We start from the raw sequence: 18,097 nt of genomic DNA, 5'->3' as shown, positions 1-18,097 counted from the left end.
GAAATTCAGAGATATACTGAGAATTGTTACGTGATAACAGCAAGCTTGTCACTTATTGGTCTATTTAAATAACATTCTTATTTCTCTTTTTCACCACAATGTTACAACAAATGTCATCTGACAGAAAGCTTTAAAACCAAATGTGACAACAGCAGAAAATAGAGCCCTCAAAGGAGTTCAAGTGATTGAAAGAACAACTGTCCGCGTAGAAACGGTATCCCCTTGTTCTATGTTGGCTCACAACAGTGGGTGTGGTTCAGAGGTGGTAATCAAAGCCTGTCTGTGTTGACCTTTTCCCAGTGATCCTCTGTGTGTGTGTGTGTGTGTTTCGTAACCGGCAGCCATCGGGGATGATTAATGTGCCGGCTGTGTTAGGTTTCACTGCTTTGTATATCTATGGCAGTGACAATTATTTTTTCTGCAATGCCCTATTTCCTCTAGGGAAATTTACTTTCTAAACGCAGACAAACATGGGTTGACAGCAAATGTAAACACTCTTACTTTTCATAAAGGTGTATTTTACCATAGTTTACCAATGTATTCTAATTGTATAATATTAAGTGTAAAGGGCCACAATATGTCACTTTTCTGCCAACTTCCATCTTTTTCAATCTACGGTTTCATCTTTTCTTCTCTTTGCTTCATGCCTTGGATTGTTTTTTGGCAAGAGATGACAAGAAACACTAAAATGCAACTCAAGCCCCTTTCACACATGCATTGCAACCCTGAAATTATCTAGACTTTACCCAGAGGTGAGAATGCAAACCTCCAGAACATTTAGATTGGACATTAAATAGACTTTTCCCTGCAAGCTCTCTAGCAAAGTCTGTGTAATGTCTGATTAAGCCCATGTGTGAATAGTCGGCCATTGTACAGAGAATTCACAGCGGGCGTGTTGATGTTTCCTTCACGCTGCTGCCGCAAAACCGTAAGAGCACAAACTTCTGACAGTGACGAAGAAGGGTGATTACACAAAGATGGCAACGAAAATGTCTAACTGGAGAGACGTTGAGATTCGGGAACGTCTGTCGTAAGGGCCAACGCCGTAACTGTCAGGCAAATACAGTGAAAACCATTTGGTTGTTTATGACCGAATTACCAACTAGCTATGACCGCAGTGTACTCCGCATCATGTCCTGCCTTCTGTACGCTCTACACAGACGCCACAACTCATCTAAACCATATGGGGTATTTCCTGTTAGCGAAAACGCCAACACCGACGCAGGGAACCTTTTGTAGTGTGCTACATGTGTGAAAGGACAACTCCAGACAATGTATAGAACTGATTTGTCGGACATTGTAGGGAGCTTATGAAAGAAAACAGCTTCTGTTTAGAGCAGAGCTGCCAAACTCATTTTAGTCCAGGGGCACGTTTTCTATTTCTATGCAAAAATTATCATAAACGGTGAATGTTAGTCGGACAAAAGACTGTGACGGACCGGAAGGTTGACCGCGAACAGTCATAACCAAGCCAAAATCAAGCCAAATGCACCTTTACGTTACTGATGTTGGCCTACAAAAGATGACGGTTAGGGTTAGAGATATAAAACCACTTGGTTAGGATTAGAAAAAAGGCCTTAGTTTGGTTTAGTACAAAGATCCTAATAAATAAGAGTCAACCTGACAGCATTGCTTGACAAAATTTGAAATAGTTACTTTGATTGATAAATTGCAATCCATGTCCTCTCTTATTTACAAAGAGAGGACATGGTCATCCCACGGGCCGGATTGGACCCTTTGGCGGGCCAGTTCTGACGGGCTGTATGTTCGACACCCCTGGTTTAGAGGATAGCATGTGAAAGCTTTCCCCAGCACTGAGCCGCAACACTGTTTCTCAGTCTCATTTGCCTGTTAAATATAGACTGGGCCAAACAGAAACCAGTTCCTAAAAATCTGAGTCCCTTCCTTACCCTCATCAGAGGACCTTTGCTGATCTCACGGCGGTCTGTAGCCTCACTGAGGGATACACTGCCAAAGTCTGGTGACCTCTCGGATGAAAACCTGATGAACATACATCACACAAGACAAAAGCATGCATGACAATGGAACTCGTGGACAAAGACATGGGACAAAAGCAAGCTGAGAGGCATTAAGAGCAGCTCTTACCTTTTAGTCAGGTCCAGAGGCAAGGGGCGGGGCTTCAGTGGTGGTTTCACAACAGGGCTCTGGGCTGGTGTTGTGTCCTCTGTCAGCTGCTTGATGAGCTGTTTGACACCCACTGCTGGTTCGGTTTCAGGGACAGGCTGCACTGGAGAGTGAAGATCTGACCCCTGGCCTGTGACGCCTGTCCCAGGAGAGGAGGATGAATCGAGAAGGAGACTGATTCGCGACTTGACGCTAACTGCGCGGTTCTCCTCATCAGTCTCTTCCACAGTCACTTCTTCTGTCTTTTTGTTGCTTTGATCAGAGAAAGCAAACTGAGCTACACCATCGGTGCTTAGTGGTGTGGTACTTTTAGGGGTTTTCTCCTGCTCTTTCGTCTGTGGCAGTGCCTTCTCCTCTGGAGTGTTTTCCTTTGTATTTGCCTTGGGAGATTTACGGTGCAATGACAGACCGATTGACTCGAACTTGGACGTGAGATCAGCTGAAAGCGGTCGTCTCGCCCAACGAAGGGCAGGTACTGGTGTCTCTGCCTTAGCTGGGCTGTCGAGGAAAATGGCTGACACAGGTCTGGGCCTGGAGCCCCTGGGCTGCGGCCGCAGTGGGACGGCTTTTTCCTTTTCTTCTTCCTCACGCCCTACTTGAGCAAGAAACCCCATAGACTTGGCTCTGGTAATGGAGGGCCCAAATTTGGGTGACGTTACCTGATCCTTCTCATCTTCATTTCTAGTGGTTCCAGACCACTCGGCTGCTGGAAGTTGTTTAAGGCTCTTGGAATAGGCCAAGCTTGATGATCCAGGCTTCTTCCTCTCTGCTGTTACAGGAGCAATTGGTTTGCTGAGGGGGTCTTCAGGGTCAAGAGGAGGGGCCGGTTTAAATGGCTGGGCTACTGGCTTGGGTGTTTGTCCAGTGTTCAACTTATTAGGGGTTTTAAAGGAGGTAGGGGCAGGTCGGTTGGTGCTGATGGACGCTGACCTCTGTTTGCCAGGGGAAACTGGTTGCTGTGTTTTTGGACTGGATATAACCTCTGGTTTGTATCCAGCAGGGCGAGTGGACTCTGGTCGGGGCTTGGTTTGGGGCTTAGGAGCGAGTATGGGCTTAATAGTGGGGTTTCTCTCCACAGCAAAAGGTTTGGGAGAGAGCCGTGGCTTGGGGCCTGGGACAGGTTTGTTAGGTTCTGGAGTAATGATACGGGACTGGTTGATGGAAGGGATCTCGATGAGGCTCTTATTGCTGGAGTCAGTCAAAGGACTCAGGTGAAGTCGTCCGCCCACCACTGTCCTCCCTACCTCCCCAGTCTGAACTTCTACCTGAGCAGCCATCCTCTTCAACAGCACCTTTTAATTAAAAAGAAAACAACAAGACAAAACTGATCTATGGTCATTCTTATAGCACTCACACTGTCTAACCATTACTGTGTACTGTCTTACACTGCATTACAAGTACTCAAAGATGAGAGAGATTCACTCAAGGTTATTGATCACCCCAGCAGTTTAAAGCACATGTGCCAATAGCTGAATAAACCACTGTTTTTTTGTCATCCAAATTCATATCGATAAGTTTTTTTTCATAAAATGCATTTTGACACATAGCAGAAAAAGCCCAGGCTTAATATGGCCAAATTCCATTTAGCTGCTTCGGTTTCAGAGTCCTGGTATTGTGCATGCTGGCTCACTGTCACACCGCCACGGCTTACTGGGATACTTGAATAGAACCGAGCGATCATTATCATTAGATAGTAACACTTTCTCACACTCCTTCTATGATATGTCGTAATGTCTGCTGTGAAAAAGATCCATGAAGGTGAACAATCAGCAGACATTTCACAGCTAGATTTTATAACAACAGCGGAGTCTCAGGTCCATAAGGGCGCACTCACACTTAGTGTCCCAGTGAGCAAACACACAGAACACCAGGAGCCCAAAACTGAATGCAGAAAGCTTTAATTACACTTCTGCTTTTCCTGCAATAACGTATGAAAATATATGATGTGAAAAATGACTATTGCTTCTACAGCAGTTGCATTTTGATTCAGCTGTGACAGCTATTTAAATGTGTTCTTGCACAGTATATTTACATACATTACGTATATCTGTTTGGCTTCATACTTTATTTTAATGCCAATTTCATTCTTAAAACAATAAATAGTAACAATGTTCATCTTTACAAACAATGTCCTGTACTTTCATAACATGGTAAACATTGTATCCTAACGTAAAACAAAACATTTTTGTAGCCTGGAATCACAACATTTGTTGCCTCTGCTTCACTTAAGTGCTTCAATAAGCTGAATTACTGGTGCGGTAGTGATCAGGATTGTGTACCTTTAAGGTGGATCCTGAGACTGGGGAGGGACTGGACCGCTCTACAATTACATTGTTTTCATTTCCATGTACTAACACAGGCAAATCAGGCTCAGAGAGTGAAAAGGGGATTTTGATGCTAACTCACACCAGACTGCCATTTAAGATTCCACTCCTCCCCGTCTTTCTATAGTGAAAACAAAACTAGAAACCATAACAATTAAAACATTTATGTGTTAGCCCTTTAAGAGACTTATTCTTCACATCTGATAATGCTTTCCACATGTTGCTGTGTTGAGATACTTTGCTATACAGACCAGCAAGAGCGCTGCAATTTCCCAGCTTGGCTGCGATTTCCCAGCTTTGGATCAATAAAGTATTTCTATTCTTTTCTATTATTCTAAGAGTTCTTTCCAAAAAATGAAATATTGGATGCAGCTGCTGCAAGATCGTGCCAACGTATCCTACCTGACCAGATGTCAACCGTCTGCTGTAGAGCTCTGGCTTTTGCTGTAACCAAGCAGCGATGTCATATCACACAGGAGGAAGGAGTTGAAGGAGCCTAAGAGGAACACACTTTGTGTCAACACAAGCTTTCACTCGTCAAGACTGCTGCGATGAAGGCTGTGAGAGAGAAATCACAGCAGACGGGGCTGTCCAAATACTTCTTCACTGGGGTGTTCTCACGCCTCCATACAGAAGCAAATAGATAGTTTACTCTGACACAGACTTGAGTAAACATAGTCACACCCTCACATTTGAGCTGATGGCATGTCCAGACATACAAAACAACAAAATGCACGAGAAAAGTCATTAACTGAATGCTGCTTTATGTTTACATTTTCCTGTTCTTCTATTTGCATTATGCCCTCTATCACAGCTGTCATCACTCACACACTCATTATCTATGTAAATTACACCTGTCAATATTGGAGCTATAAATAGCATTGCTATTTGTTGGGTTCATTTCTGCTCTTCTTCTGTTCATCTCATTGACTTTAAATCAAGAGATACTAAGTTATATATTCATTAAGTCTTACATAATTGTATGCATGCATTTGCTCTATCAAAAATAGGAGATAGAAAGACAAGGAAACAGGATGATACTGAGAAAACACAGTGACTTGTGCTCGTCAAGCAGAGATTGAAAAGTTGAACTTTAGATGTTGACAGGAAACGCCTTCGCTAAGATGGAATGCTAAACATTCACTGTGATGGGTCGAGCCGCAAAGCAGGGATTAGGAAAGTGTCTGCCTTAGATATTAGTATTTTACAGTATTTTACACAAGACAAGTCGGTAAAAACAAAAGTCCAATATATGTATCATCTCCAGCATGATGCGTATGCATGTTTAACACTCAAAACATGTGGCAGATATCTTTAAGAGGGAGGTGTAGCCACAGTCCCACAGACGTTTCTTTGATTTCTAGCAGGAAGCACATACAGAAGGAGAATAGAGAGTTACTAACAAAAGATATCAAGTCAGTAACCTGGTTCAGCCAGTTATGCAGAGGACATTACCTAACAATAGACAACCTCAAGTCAACTGATCGAGAGTAAAAGGAGAAGTACAGCATCTGTCGAGTGAGCTCTCAAATAGTGTACAGCAAAGCTTTTAATTACAATCCACAAATGTAACCTATAACCTCAGTTGTCTGCTGTCATCCAAGAAGACTATATGTAAAGTTTAACCTGTCTGTAATATTTACCAGTAGTAATAAGGATGTGAGTGAGTAGATTACTGTAAAGTCAAAAAGTAGTTTAAAGCGGGGGCACAATTAAGCACAATTAAACATGACTGTAAGTGTGCCACAGTTAACCAAGAGGCTAGACTCGATGTGTCCCAAGGGCTGGGTGATAATTTAATATAATAATGAATGCTCTTTCAATAGAATCCCAACAATCAATACGAAATTAATTATGAAATCATATATTCTGATTTACAAGTATATCATCTACATTATGAATAACAAGCAGAATACACTAACTAACATTTCTAAAGAAAATCTGATGAGAAAAATCAAGATTGTACTTTTATTTTCCCATCACACTATTTGTTTGCATGCATGTAAACATTGTCAGTGGTTAGCTAGAATACAATATTTTTTCTCTATCATTTCAGATGATTTTCTTAATAAATTTCATTTCATTTCTCAAGTAATTAATGCACACACGGTTAAACAAAACAGGCTCTACGTGTAGTTATTTCATATAGACTATGCATTGAAAAAAGCACCAGAGAGCATGCTACAGTATATCGTGATATATGTTGTTATCGAGGAATGAAGATGATCGATATTGGGATAGAAGATTGTGGTCATAGCTCACTGTGTACCTGTCAAATGCTTCATACATGTTCTCCCCAAAACTAATTACAATACATGCGCATCTCCAATTAACACATGTGAATACAGATGTTTTCTAACTTGACATTAAAGCGATAACTTTCTGTTTATTTCAATTCAAATCAGTCTGGCAGTCTAGACTATGCAACAAGTGTTATCTCTCGCTCCTACCTCACCTTAATACCTTGTCTGGCGGACAGTGACGGGAAGTTAGTCGGTCCAATTGAGCAAAAAGACGGAGTTGTCCGATGCATTTAAAGCTCAAAAACTACCCTCAAGTACTAAATGACCACTGTGCAAACATGTAGTTTAAAGTATCCAATCATTCCGGAGACTTAACATTAGATAAATGCATTAACAGCTCGCTGGTTAGCAACAGGGAGCTAACGACTCAAGAAGCTGGACTCGCAAAATGGAAACACTGACTGAACCTGTCGAACTGGAGACAACTTACCGAATTACAAAGTCAGTTCCGCTTCTTCTCGCGTCGAAACAACTTCAAACACGATGTTTATTTCCAACTTATAAGAATAAATTACGAGTCGTGACAGTTTGTTAGTACAGCGGCTAGCAGAGGAGCTAACTTAGCTGGTTTACTTAGCCCGTCCCGTCTCAGGTTGCAGTGTTGTTGACAGGCTGGACTAGACAGCGCTGCGAGAGCCGACCGACTGGTTAGCCTCTAAACCGCTGTCAAGGCAACCAGCGTGTGTGACGTGTGTGTTTTCCGGTAAGTACTTTCAAAATAAAGCGACGCACAAACATGAACGGAAGTGCTTCATGTGGCTTTTTTATTTTTTGTATCTATAAGGTTTAATATGAGTGGATGGATAAGAATATATGGTGTCTTAGATCTGATGGATGCAAAAGGGAACTTGTAATGATTTTAACAGAAAGTTTGATTTCTTTTGTCACCCTAAACTATTCTTTATTTTATTTTAATGCAATTCCCAAATGTTTTTCTTACTCTTGGCTAAAGAAGTGATATGAAAAAGTTTCTTAGCTTGCCAACCCTTTTTTTCGTCAATGATATTGGAGCAACAGTACTATTTTGGTATGTTTGCCTGAATAAATGTGTGTTGACAAGAACTAAATTTATATATAACGAGACTATATACGAGTTGTGTGTGAAGTGTATATATAATGTATGTATGTAGTCTCTTAACTCTTACAGTTTGTCATCCTTGTTTGCTATTCTATAATGTGCGCATCATAATCGTTTTCTACAGTTTTTTTATTTGTCTCTTCTAACTTTATATAACAATATACTGTATACATATATTTCTTTCTACTATACTATTTATGTAACTTGAGCTGCCGTAACATGTGGATTTCATTCATGACCGTGCGTCAAAAGAAGGGAGTCAGATTTAATCTACAGTTAGGACGTTTCATTGATGAGTAGTCAAAATTAACACTCGTATTTTGAAGTAAAGTCACCCTAACTTCCGGGCTGATGTGAAGCTGAACGTGGATACCTTGAAAGATCTTTTGCTTGCTACTTGACTGGATGATGTGATTGGGCGAGAATTATCCCATCCCACTCCAGCTTAATACCTGACTAATGAAGAGAACTGTTGTCATATGAAGAAGGAAACCATAATTAATGTATTTCAATAGCCTTATGCCTTTTAATCACGTCCGACGCTGCTCCTACATAGCTTTAAATTAGAGAGGGAATTAACCGGGCATTCACGGTTTAAAACTCTGTGGCTGAAATAATTTTATGATGAATAATAGCTTGCACCACACACTAGGCTTGTCAGGAGTGCCCTCATGTGGAAGAAACTAAACACTGCATCAAAACGATAGTAGCCACCATCCTAGTTTCATGGTCCCTTCTCACGTTTGACCTTACCAAACATGATTCATTATTGTCCTTGTCTTTAGCTCACAGCAGCATCCAACAGTCAGTTCTTTGATTGTGCATAATTGTTTATTCATTTCAACAGACTAGTTATGTTCTCTAGCCTTTAGACTTGCTCAAAATGAAAGGTGACTTAAACCCTCGAAACAAATTTTTCAACCCACTTCTCTCCAGGCTTCAAAAGCTTTCTTTAAATGTCAGCAATTATATATCACACACATTTTCAACACTGAAAGTAAAGTGGGAGAGTAATGTCAAAAGTTAGTAAACCTTCTACAACGGAAGAAGACACAGAAGAAACTGAAGGAGGAGAAAGTGCGTACTTATGGTTTAACCACGCAGGATATACTGGAGTTCTGTTAAAGCAACAGAACTAATCTCTTTAATACAATACTGTGTTTTCACTTCCTAACAGATTCATGAGCGCATTATGAATTAATGTTGTAACCAGGGCACTGAGCTTAATCCCCAAATATATTCTCTGGAAGGGTGATGAAGTACTAGCCTAAATTACTAAACACTGAAATGTATGTTTCCATATATGCTAAGCTAATGTTCCACATTGAGGTTTGAGTATTTTGGATAGATTATTAAAAAAAAAAAAAAAGGTGCAAGGTATCTGCAGCTGGCTGACTGCTACTCTAATATAAAGCACCCATACTTATCCTATCAGTGTTACTCATGGATCCCATATGCTCAGCAATGTGACAGGAAGTTGCTGCAAAGCTTTGACGTAGTTGTGTAACGGAAAAATGTATGTCAATTAAACTGATGGCTTGTCAGCCAAACAACGGACCAAGCCCATAGAACTATTTGACTAAAAGCAGCATGAACTTTGGCTACATCCTAAAACCCTTTTCCATAGCTTATAGTTCCAAGAAAGATCTGCGTGGAAGTAAAAACACAAGCAGTGGGAAGATCAACTCAAGAAACAATATGGTTAAATGAACTTCAGTGTTGTCTACTTTGTGTGAACCATGGATGTGCTGAACAGAAGCTTCTGCTTTTTCTTCTTCTTCTTTCCCCCTTTCTCATCTGAAAAACAAGACACAGGACGCGTTTTTAAAACCAGCACTTAAGCTTTAAAAAGATTATCAGGATGTACGAGATACAGTTCAAATCATAGATGTCAGACCTGGGACGACCACAGTCGGTGGAGGAGAAGCGGCCGGGCCAGTGTCCAGTTGCAGAAGTGCTTTCTCAAAGGCCTGGCTGAAGGAGTTCTGGAAGCTGGGCACGGGAACACGGTCGGACCCGTCGCTCTCTCCGTCGCTGTCTGCTGCTGGAGGAGCCAGCAGTTTATCTGCATGTCACAAAACACAATACTGACTTCAGGAAGCCTTCAGGGAGTTACATTGCTCAACAGCCGGGATAAAAAACAAAAAACAGGCTTTACAGGAAATAGTCAATACTACACAAAGCTCCACATACCTATCAGTATGTGCTACATGTACCAACTGACAAAAGCACAAACGCAAGTGCAGAGCAAACTATGAATAAAGAAATGTACTCTTTTGTAAAGAGCAGTCTCACACACAGTTCAACAAGTGAAGCATTGGTAAGGGATTTGTTTTATGACAAAGTATAACAGATTTTTACCACATTAAATATTTCAAAATTGGCTCCTGGTTTAGGATCGGTCGGTTTGGTATTAGGGTGACAAAGGGTGGGCGGACACTGTTGCCATTATTTTCGCTGTTGTGATAATTTGGGGCTGACTGCTGCAGGCCACTATCAGGAAACAGCCTACAGTGGTCCATGCTTCAGGTGTACTCTTTCTTTACGGTTTATGAAGATAGTCTAGTAATTTAAGCAGGTACTACAACGTTAACACAAAATGCATGTCCACAAATGAGCTCTACAGAGTCCCGTGGTTACATGATTTTGTCTTGATCTTTCAGTTACAACAGTAGGTGACACTGAATTCAGTTCCATTTTTGCTGTTGAAATTGTAACATTACATTTTCAAGTCACTGCAACATCTACAGTCTGACACTACCTTTCTTTGGAGTGATCCTGGTCCCAGCATCAACTCTGGCTTTCCCATCTCTTAGCATCTATACAGGACACAGGACCATGTCAGGTATATGTGCTGCGGGAAACATGTCCCTTATGATAAATGCAGTCTCTGTGACTTATGTTGCTAGGTTAGCATTTGGGTGTTTGCCATACACACCTGTGCAAAGGACATGCAGTGGGAGTCATCCTCCACACTACCCACAATGGGTGAAGAGCTTTGCCCATTCAGACTTGGGAATCTCATCCCATCTAAAAACAACAAAAGGAGTGCTCAACTCACAATGTTCAAGTGCTACGTTTTAGGACAGAAAACATCCAGAGATTACATTTATAGCATGGAACAAGGACTTACCAGAGGAAGGACTGCTGCTGAGGGGTGAAGGGGGAGCGAAGGTGAAGTCGGGCTGCACTGAGAAGCTGCTGTTGTAAGGAGGAGACCCGAATGCTGGGAAATGCTGAAGGTTCTCCAATCCAATATGCACCTCGGGATCTGGAGGACAAATAAGTGTACATTCTCAGATTTGTGTGCATTTTCTTGGAAGTGCAATTTTCAGCTGGAGTTGTGACCGGATCAGCTGTACTTACATTTACCCTGCTTCTTGTTCTCCTCAATTTCAATTCGCTTCTCTCTGCGCTTCTCATCCCTCACTTTCTTCTGCCTCAGGCGCTTTCTCTTCTCCAAGTCATCTAGTAGTAAGAAAGAAAATGTATAGAATCAACCGTTAAAATCTGTGAAATCTCCTTTTTTGCAAGTGTGAATTCACTTTGTGAAAACAGGCAAAGTGTTCTAACCTGCAAATGTGTCCAGAGTTTCTTTGGACAGGATTGGCGGCTGCAGGGCCAACTCACAGATGCTGAACTCGCATGTGAGTGGCAAATGAGCCAGATAGCGATGCCGACGGCGGATCTCCTGCAACAGAGCCATGCATGAAAAATCAGTAAAAGCAATAACTGTGTTTCCCTTTTTAAAACAGTTCATGTTATGGCTTCAGCAGGTAACAGAATACTGGTTACATTTGATTGTAAAACCAGTTTTGGTGAGAAAAATACTGCCTAAAGGTCCTGTCACGATTCCTGCTGTAACAGCTACACCTAATGATTTGGGTTTCCTTGTTTTGCTGACCTCAGTGACTGTGTGTCCCACTATTTCCACCACTGTGGCAGTGATGGAGTCAGGGCTGGCCTCTAAGCTGCCGTATTCACGCAACAGACAGCGTACATTCACGGGATGCAGGAACATCTGCTGGCAGTCATCAGCTGGAGGGAAAAATAAAAAGGTAATGAGAAAGAGTTTGAGTCAACACTGAAACTTAAACACGAGGGAAGAAAAACCAACAGCCCACACTGCTGTGACAAACACGCTGCTCTTCATCATCATTCACTGTTTCAATGACTCGTGTGTTCAAGACTTTCCAGCGATACTGAGAGCATGTTAATGTTACTGAATTATGGCTTTTACAAACCAAGTAGGATTTGTCTGTTTTTGATGAAGAGCTGATTGGTACCATGTCTTGTTCATGTGAGAGTCAACGATCAGTTGTGTTTCTTATGTAAGCAGGAAGGTTGCAATTCAGTGACATCTTCCTCACAGCAGCCAAGGCTAAAGCTGCGGTTTTACCCCCCAAAAATTTCCGTGTCTGAGTTCTATCATTCCTTGTTGAGGTCTACTTGGTCTAGCGTTCCCCACATGTGCATTTCCTAATGTATTCCAGATGGCAGTGGTTGGTGCTGGAGTCTTTGTATTTGTATTCATCTCCCAATGCCTTGACTGTCTTTCGAACTTTATATAATATTATATAAACTTTATTCTTCCTTGCAAACCAGCTAGAGGTGCATACTGGTTCATACGCCACCTACTGGATTAGAGTGTGAAAAACTAGAACATGTGAATTAGGCGTTTTGCAATGCGTACATTCGGTATGGTCACTTTTTTTGGGGGGCTGTAGGCAGACTGTCCACCCGGACCCTTGCGGACATGGTCAGATGACAACATTCATGTCAGGCAGACCGAAACTTCCTCGGAAAGTAGAATTTTGACTTAAGACTGGACAGCAGGGAATGACCTACCTTGGTAGAAATAGTAGTAGGGTCCGTGCACCACACTGGCTGAAGGGCGGCCGGCCTCTGCCTGGCTGGCTTGGCTCTCCTCATCAGGATGGGGCTCTGGGGCTTCGTCCATCAAAGCCTCTGGAGGCTCCTCCACACTCTCCAAAATACTTTCCGGGATGTCTGGCAGCTCTGCAGGGGCGTCCTCTGAGACCTCTGCCACTTCGTCATCAAAAGCAGAGGAGTACTCCAACATGGGCTACCAAGGACATAGACAGACACCTCTTACTAGCTGATGGTATACAAGGTAATACAGTATAGCAGTAGAAGCTACAACATTATGAAAGAATATGCAGGTTAAATAATTGGATCCCACTGATACAATATTGTCAAACTAATGAATTATAAAAATATGTGTTAAAGAGTCACCTTGGTGCTGCTGTTGTTAGTAACCACTTCCTCCACAGGCGAAGAAGGTTCCTCCAGAGTCAGAGAGGACAGGTCAAAGCGATCTCCTAAACTTGCCTTCTGCTGCTTCAGCAACATTTCTTCTCGCTCCTAAAGCACAAGAGAGGTATCAGTCTACAGCTATGCAAGCATCCATACATTTTCATATACCAGCTGGAGGAAAATGCACTGATTTTACATTTAATGGCATGGCAAAAAACAACTTGTTAGCCAATGTCAGTGTTTTTCATGCCTCCTTGATTTACTTTGAATCCAGTCATGTCTTTCAGGTTGTTAAGCCGTGACGTATGGCCCTTTCAAAATAGGACTTCTGGGTCCAAGCCTTGTATTTCTACAACGACGCAGTGCCGTGTTCCCTGTTTGAACAGATCTGAGGTTTTTTTTTTAAACAACGGAATTATCGCTTTACCCCTGTATGAATGAAAAAGGTGTCTGACAGAAGGGGTGATCGTAATTGTTCACATGTTTAAAAACACGTTTAAAACATGTCCGTTTTATTTCAACAGAGCGCTTAGACCCAGAAATCGTATATTAAGGGTGTTACGTCGGACTTAACAGCCGGATTGCTTAATTCATGACTACGGACAAAATGACCTAATTGTTGACGTTACAGAGAGTTACGCAGCTTTGGTTACCTGCAAAAGACAAAGGGCGCTCTGGATGAAACAGCCTTGGGTGTCCCCTTCCTGACTAAGCTGAGCCTGCAAGACCGCTTTCTCCTCTGCCACCAGGCTCAGAACCTGCGTTGGGGAGGTCAGCAGCAGCTTGGAGTACGGGCTAAGACATGTATCTGGAAAACACAACATCACATGCTGAATGGAAAGAAAGGGAATCATCCCCTTTAGGGAGTGTATAAAACACTGAAAAGTGTGTGGGAAAAAGTTCTCTTAGTAGTGAATCTTTCATTAACATAACCCAACTTCTGTCTGTAGGTGCTACAGAATGACTGTAAGTCATATACAATCATTTTGAAGACCATGATGCTTACAGGAAATCAACAATCTCTTTCATAAAGTGTGTCCGTGTCCCTCACCTCCAAAGCGAACAGGCTCCTCGACCTTCACCCACTGAGAGCTAGGCATGGCCACCAGAGCCCCCTTTTCTCTCTGCATCAGGCGCATGGTGATGACGTCACCAGCCATATACTGCCTGGTCTCCATAGCAACCACACTGCAACAAAAATGTTTGAATTTACAATAAAAAAAACTCAAACTGTCTCTTTCTGAAGGATTCAGTGTTTCCCTTGTTAAGTCTTTCAAAGAATTACACACTGCTCTCTTACTGTAGCCTTCAGGATTTTTTATTTATTTCATATTCACCTCTTCAGGTCATCGGTGTGGACCGCCTCGTAACAGATAGGGCACTTGGCCCAGCTCTTGTCACTAAGAGACAGGTAGTGCAGGATGCACGGCCAGCAGAAGATATGTCCACACCGGGTGATGCGGGCCGACAAAGGAGGGTAGAGGCAGATGGGGCAAGACGGCACCTCATGACTGTAGATGCGCTGTCGACGTACACAAAAGAGATTTTCATTAGGTGCATCGGTAGCTTATACACACGCAGCACAGCTCAACAGATGACACTCACCACTTGCTGCACACAGTCCCAGTTGACCAGAGTGTCTGGATCAGTGAAGTGAGCCTTGTAGTCCTGGTCATCAGTCACCACAAACTGGCAACTGAAACACACAACATTATGTAACCCCCACATTTTTAGGCTCCCTGTTTCATGTTATGTTTTGTTTTTTGAGGGGCTGCTTACTTGGCCTGCAGAAAAAGCTCCTTGTTGAAGGGCTTATGCTTGTGGCCCCATTTGTTTCGGCGGCCCCAACCGGAATTGCCTCCGTCTCCGAAGCCACCGTTACCTCCACGGGGTTCAAAGGTGAAGTTCAGCAGGTGGTTGAGGCTTATTTTTTTCGGTCCAGCAAATTGAGCCGGGCTAAACTCGGCCCGGCGTGTCTCTGCTACCTGGAGAGGCAGTGGTGGATAAGAGTCTGTTACACACGTTTGGACTTAACACTGATGCTGTACTTGTTTTTTTAAAGTTCAGAATATTCAATGATGAGTGCATCTTTATTATTTTTGCTCCTGAAAAGTTTTTCACATTAAAGAAAATCCCTTGATCCCTTAAAAATACCAACCTCCTCACGTCGTCCTCCACCTGCAACCCCATACTGTCGTCCTCCACCTCTCTGGGGGGGTCTCTTGTCAAAACTCTTGCTTTTCTGTGAATTGGTGTGGCGAGGGCCTTGGAAACTGTCGGTTTTAGGAAACGAGGGCTCACGCTTGCGGCTGTAGCGCTTGGAGCCTCCATTATTTTTACTTTCTGAAAGACAAAAAAAAAAAATAATTGGCAAAATTATCCTTCAAATATAACATTCATTAAGATGAGCTATTCCTTTATTAGTACCACAAAGTGGACATTTCATTGTCACAGCAGCAAAGTGGATAGTACACAATATAAAAACAGGGAAATATAAAATATAAGAATAACAGGAACAATATGTACATTTTTCCCCCACATATTTTAAAAGTACACTAAGGCACAGAGTAAAAATAAAGGTATTGCACACTGTGAGGTGAACCCACGTTGGTGAACATTAAAGCGCAGTTATTGTCATTATTATTATTGTTGTTTGTGGTGTGTGTGGTCATTTTACTGATGCCTGAATTGTAAGTTGCTAACCTGAAAGTGCTGGTCTGATGTCATGAGTGTAGCAATTAAGATTCTGCACACTTTCCCTGTCATTGTGGTAAACTACAGCATAATTCAGACTTAAACATTGTGCAGTTAAAAAGGGACACGGGTTAAAACCTTTAGGTTATGCATTTTATTGCATTTAAACCCAATGTAAGCGATTGTAATTTTGTATATGTGTAATTTAATCCTAAAAAAAATATATAAATAAACATCCAAAGGGTGGCTGCACACCAAGATTGTTGTGTAAATCAAATAAGTAGCAATGAGGTAAAACTGTATTTTAGCACAAGTTGGTTAAAATGTGCCAGTGTGTGCATAAACACAGGGACATTGCTGTTGTGTGCACCTATTATCTAACAGCCACAGTTGTGACTGCAGGAGAGGCCAAATGTTTTGACAGCGACGTCAGCCTTAGCAGATAAACAGCCCCTGCGCTACTGCTAGGCCCCGGCAGGCCACAGAACAGGGGTGGGTGTTTATCTGCGAGTGTTTGGTAACTCCACACGGCGTAAAACAGTACGTGGTGCACGGAGAGGGGTTCACCTGTTTTGGGTTTAGAGTCGCCCGGTGTTGGGCCTGTGGAGCTGGAACGAGGCGGAACCTTGGTGTTGGTGTTGTTGGGGTTTTTCTCCATGTTTGTCTCCGAGCAGCGAGCGGTTGTGGGTCCGAGCTCCGGGTAGAGAGCCGTCGAGCTCTCTAGCATTCAACGGAAACACGACGGGGGAAAGCGGGCTGCGGTGAGTGCGGGTCAGGCGGCGAAGGCCCTGATTCATTTCTATCAAACGCGGAGACCCCATCACGGCGACATCTTGACAACAAAACAACCCGAGGAAAAAGAAGAGACACGATCTCGGCGTCTCAAGTTATGGATGCTGCTGAAGGAGAGGACGAAAGCTCGCCACGCGGGGCCAATACCCCCCGAGTTTAAGGTTTTAACTCGTTAAGGGAAACAAAATGGCCTTAACAAGGCGTTAAATGTTTTCCAACGGCTGGAAAACGTGACCGTTTGAAGATTTTTGACCAAAAACGGTGTCCGTTAAAACGAGCTTGCTCTAATGGCGACGGGTCGCCAAGTAGGAACCTGAAGGACCCGGATGTTTCTTGTTCCGCCTGCAAATCTGTCGCTAAGCATCATGGGAAATGTAGTAAAAGCATTGTCTGTTTTGGATTAGTAAATGTTTATTGTTAAATTCAATTTAATTTGATTTATATTGTCAAATCATAACAAAAGTTATCTCAGGACACTTTACAGAGTAGTATGGACCACACTCTATGACTAATTTATAATTATTTATGTTGTTCAACACACCTTTTTTATTATTTTATTTTTTATTATTTATTTAAATATTCAATGTATACAGAACGTGTCACTAACATACAACACAACACATGAGAGCTTTTTCACATTAAAAACAATGAATAGAAACAAAGAAATACAGCAAGATCTCATATGAAATAAAATCAATCAATCAAATAAATAAATAAACTTTTTCATGTCAATACATAGATGTATGTAATAATCTCTGTTATTATAATTTTCATTAAATGCCAGGGTGTATATCAAATATAATTTCATAGTTGTCTAAAAATGTTGTATGCTTTTTGTTTTTGACTAAGGCTAGGGATTTATAAAGTGGATTTGGAGTTTTCTTTCTTTGTGTGTGTATAAGAACAGTGACGTTTTTAACGGACTAGAAAACATATTGGTCAATCTCAGGCACTTCACTTAATATCCTAATGGGTGGACTGGTCCATATTTATCTATAGACACATAAACAGGGCTTTTATAACTATATCAAAAATGTTTTTTAATTGTTTTGGTCGGACCAAATGTCTTCATAATTTAGCCTTGAAGACATTGAGACACTAAAAAATAACTAGAATGCAAATTGACTTAAGGGACACAGTAAATTATGAAAATGGTGAAAAACAAACTATAGTTCTTGCAAATGTATATGTATAATCACATAGTTTTACATGGTCTATAAATTAATGACGAAAAAAAAAGTAATTTATTTAATTTTATGGCCAATACTTCTTGAAAAAGTTGATTATTTTGCACGTGGACGCGGTAAACTCGAGCACGTGCCAAAGAAAAGGTAAGTAAATTTAAACTTCTTTATGTGCATTATTCTGTGTTTATTTAATAAAGAAGACCTTAATCTATAATTTGAGCCATTTGTTTTAAATACTTGAGACATTTTTAGAAAATGAGGGATGAATTCATGAGGACTGTAATGCTGCTGCATAAC

At 41.7% G+C, this 18,097-nt stretch overlaps 2 protein-coding genes across 2 annotated transcripts in view; both read right to left on the bottom strand.

Annotated features, from left to right (window-relative positions):
* LOC310945963 (uncharacterized protein) overlaps window positions 1-7,370 on the bottom strand; it is a 29,776-nt gene extending 22,406 nt beyond the window's left edge. The window contains exons 1-4 of the mRNA XM_083912229.1: window positions 7,203-7,370; window positions 4,872-4,965; window positions 2,107-3,437; window positions 1,911-2,001 (exon numbers count right to left, since the gene is read on the bottom strand). Coding sequence (XP_083768355.1) covers window positions 1,911-2,001; window positions 2,107-3,422 — 1,407 coding nt within the window. The 5' untranslated portion in view covers window positions 3,423-3,437; window positions 4,872-4,965; window positions 7,203-7,370. The remainder of the gene's footprint in view (window positions 1-1,910; window positions 2,002-2,106; window positions 3,438-4,871; window positions 4,966-7,202) is intronic.
* A 1,127-nt stretch (window positions 7,371-8,497) lies between these two features.
* On the bottom strand, window positions 8,498-16,917 carry rnf10 (ring finger protein 10). The gene is made up of 17 exons (XM_083913078.1): window positions 16,389-16,917; window positions 15,286-15,470; window positions 14,907-15,112; window positions 14,733-14,823; window positions 14,465-14,649; window positions 14,179-14,315; window positions 13,781-13,935; window positions 13,107-13,235; window positions 12,699-12,936; window positions 11,755-11,888; window positions 11,424-11,541; window positions 11,217-11,318; window positions 10,984-11,121; window positions 10,789-10,880; window positions 10,612-10,669; window positions 9,748-9,915; window positions 8,498-9,647 (listed from the first exon to the last, which is right to left on the bottom strand). The coding sequence occupies exons 1-17, from the start codon at window positions 16,546-16,548 to the stop codon at window positions 9,574-9,576; spliced, it is 2,370 nt and encodes a 789-aa protein (XP_083769204.1). The 5' UTR covers window positions 16,549-16,917; the 3' UTR covers window positions 8,498-9,573.
* Between the last annotated feature and the right edge of the window lie 1,180 nt (window positions 16,918-18,097).

This window comes from Echiichthys vipera, assembly GCF_963691815.1.
Source record: "Echiichthys vipera genome assembly, chromosome: 4".
NCBI classification, from domain to species: Eukaryota; Metazoa; Chordata; class Actinopteri; order Perciformes; family Trachinidae; genus Echiichthys; species Echiichthys vipera.
The sequence above is the reverse complement of the archived record's forward strand: the minus strand, read 5'-3'. Positions and strand labels throughout refer to the sequence as shown.

Coding starts and splice junctions, on each gene's coding strand:
- rnf10 (XM_083913078.1), bottom strand. CDS start 16,548: ATGCTAGAGAGCTCGACGGCTCTCTACCCGGAGCTCGGACCCACAACC. Junction 13,236..13,780: donor GCGCCCTTTGTCTTTTGCAG/GTAACCAAAGCT, acceptor CTTGTGCTTTAG/GAGCGAGAAGAAATGTTGCT. Junction 9,916..10,611: donor CAGGATCACTCCAAAGAAAG/GTAGTGTCAGAC, acceptor TGTGACATGCAG/ATAAACTGCTGGCTCCTCCA.